This window comes from Adiantum capillus-veneris, chromosome 20 (assembly GCF_014529385.1).
Source record: "Adiantum capillus-veneris isolate H3 chromosome 20, ASM1452938v2, whole genome shotgun sequence".
NCBI classification, from domain to species: domain Eukaryota; kingdom Viridiplantae; phylum Streptophyta; class Polypodiopsida; order Polypodiales; family Pteridaceae; genus Adiantum; species Adiantum capillus-veneris.
Genome location: NC_140950.1, coordinates 67,536,584 through 67,539,036, shown reverse-complemented (window position 1 = coordinate 67,539,036; position 2,453 = coordinate 67,536,584). Strand labels below are relative to the sequence as shown.

At 42.7% G+C, this 2,453-nt stretch overlaps 1 protein-coding gene across 1 annotated transcript; it reads right to left on the bottom strand.

Moving 5' to 3' along the window:
* Positions 1–1,194: 1,194 nt before the first annotated feature.
* LOC147432663 (uncharacterized) lies at positions 1,195–2,126 on the bottom strand. The gene is made up of 2 exons (XM_086492508.1): positions 1,985–2,126; positions 1,195–1,889 (listed from the first exon to the last, which is right to left on the bottom strand). The coding sequence occupies exon 2, from the start codon at positions 1,821–1,823 to the stop codon at positions 1,371–1,373; it is 453 nt and encodes a 150-aa protein (XP_086348634.1). The 5' UTR covers positions 1,824–1,889; positions 1,985–2,126; the 3' UTR covers positions 1,195–1,370.
* Between the last annotated feature and the right edge of the window lie 327 nt (positions 2,127–2,453).

The following is a 2,453-nucleotide window of genomic DNA, read 5'->3' as shown; positions in this document are numbered from 1 at the left end:
GTGCCCTGCCAGACCACAGGGCCAGCTGACCCTCTCTGACCCACAGTAACCAGTTGGAGTATATTATGAGCTACCTGCAAACTTAAAACTGATGCCTGGACACTGTATGACACTGGATCAGTAAATAAAATCGGATAGCTAAATGACCTGAACAGGACAATGTGAATCACTAGCAACAATAAGATGTTACTGATGCAACTATGCCAAAATCAGCATAGTTACAAAAGGCCTTGCATAGTTGCATATAACGCAAATAACTGGGGCATGTATAATCGTGCATAATTTCAAAAAGCAACTGATAACTATGCATCTCGTGACCTGATAAGGTCTGTATAGCATGATACTTGTGTACAGAACGATCCATGTGACGCATACATGGCTTCTACACATTTGCAGAAACCTTTCTTCAAACTTTTTTCAAACAGTGGAAAATTGTGTGGCCAGGGAAAGGCCACCATCCCACATAACAGAAGACAAAAAACTGATACTAACCATTCAACAACCAAGAGACACAGAGCAAACTTGAACTTTCCCTATTGAATGCCATAAGAGCGCATCCAATCCAAATGAGGTCTTTACCTTGATGGAAGCATTAAAATTGTACTACCATATGTCTGCAACTTCAACATTATTAGCTCCCTGCACACGACATCTCATGTCCTAGAGTATCTGCAAAAAGGACATTTGACACACTCGCTCAAAGTAAGAAACAATCATGTTCAATACTGCGGTACAACTCCTGGCTTAGTCACATCCCAGCAGCATTCGGCAAGTAAACTGAAACTGCAAAAAGGTGTATACCTTCATACAACAGACTTCTCACATTGAAGTAAAGACTGATTTAAAAGATTGCATTATTAAAGAGACAGCTACTTGAAACTTATCATAATAGACAAGACGAAAGAGAGAAATTTTCTTCAATAAACATATATTTTTGACACATTGAGACAAAAGCATAACAGACATGCTTGGACGCACATTATGCACTTTCTGCCCTTGCATGAAATCCACGATGTAAGGACCATATCAGTAGAATTGCATTGAGCTGCAACATAAAAGTGAAGGCAGACACGTCATTTCCGACAACAATTCTGACTACAAGACTGCCCCCACTAAGCTGAGTGTATTACAGCATAGTGCTATTATTCTCTTGTACCACTACTTACAACAAGCCATGCCTCAAAAGTCCGAAAGTTGACAATGGAAAGCAACAGATTACCGAAATAATTTGTACAAAGTTGTCATGTTAAAGGATGCAACAGAAATATATGATATACTACGGCACATATTCGAAAGTAATAGACAAACAAATGATGGGCTCTGCCAGCCAGGCCGTTTCTTCCAACACTGGCAATGGCAGGGATGAATCATTAATGGCTGGCATGGCCACGGGTGCGGCCAGAGCACATGGGATTTTCATCAAAATTCTCTGCAGGAAAGCTGGAAGAGAAGGGTCCAACCTGAAAAGTGAGATCTTGTCCACTGACAGTAATGGCATCAATGTTCCACCACACGTAGAAAATGTTAACAGATATGCCACTAAGGCTATGAAGGCGATCTGATTCAATTTTCCCAGCAATGCGGGAATCATACTTGACCTCATAGCTACCAGGTATGGTGAACCGGCAGGACCCCTCAAGATGCAGCTCAAATGCTCCACTGCCATCTAGAATGTAATCTTCGCCTGAATTTTCGACCGTCTTGGGCAAGAGACCCTCTGGAAATCCGAAACTTGCAAGCACTTCATACGCTGTTGGGTCTGCAGCAGAGATCCGGGCTATGGCGAAAAGCAAGGTCAACACTAGCACGAGATACGATGCCATTGCCTGTCTTTCCTTCTTCCGGCTGGCTCTAAAGACGGAATTCTGCTTGATGAGACGATCGAAACCCTAAAACACAGAAGAACCAGTAAATGAAGCACCAAAAGAGATAAAGTACACCTGTTGTAATCCCCACCGCGCTAAACTTTGGCCTGTGTAGGTACCTGTACACGAGATCGTATACACTTTGCTTTGGGTTCGTCTGCTATAACAGGACGCGACAAAGCCGACAACACACCTGCACAGATGAAGAGACCAAGTGTCGATTGCTGGTATCGAACAATGCTTGGAACCCTACATTAGGATATGCTTCTCTTTGACTCGGTATAACACATGGTGTTTGCGTGGAGAGAGAGAGAGAGAGAGAGAGAGAGTAGGTAACTCCTGTTGTTGAGGTGGGGTGAGAGAGAGGAGGAGGAGAAGGAGGACTTGTAACATCAGAGGAGCAATCTCAAGACCTCAAAGATTTAGAGAGAAAAGAAAATAATTTTTATAACGTTGTACGAACAATCTCAAGGGACCTCATAAGAGAAAAAGAGATAAACAAGGAGAACATTTTGACACACTAGCACGAACTCTGCAAGCATCTAACCAAGAGCCCAATGGCATGCATGCTGGTTTAATGTCCTAGTG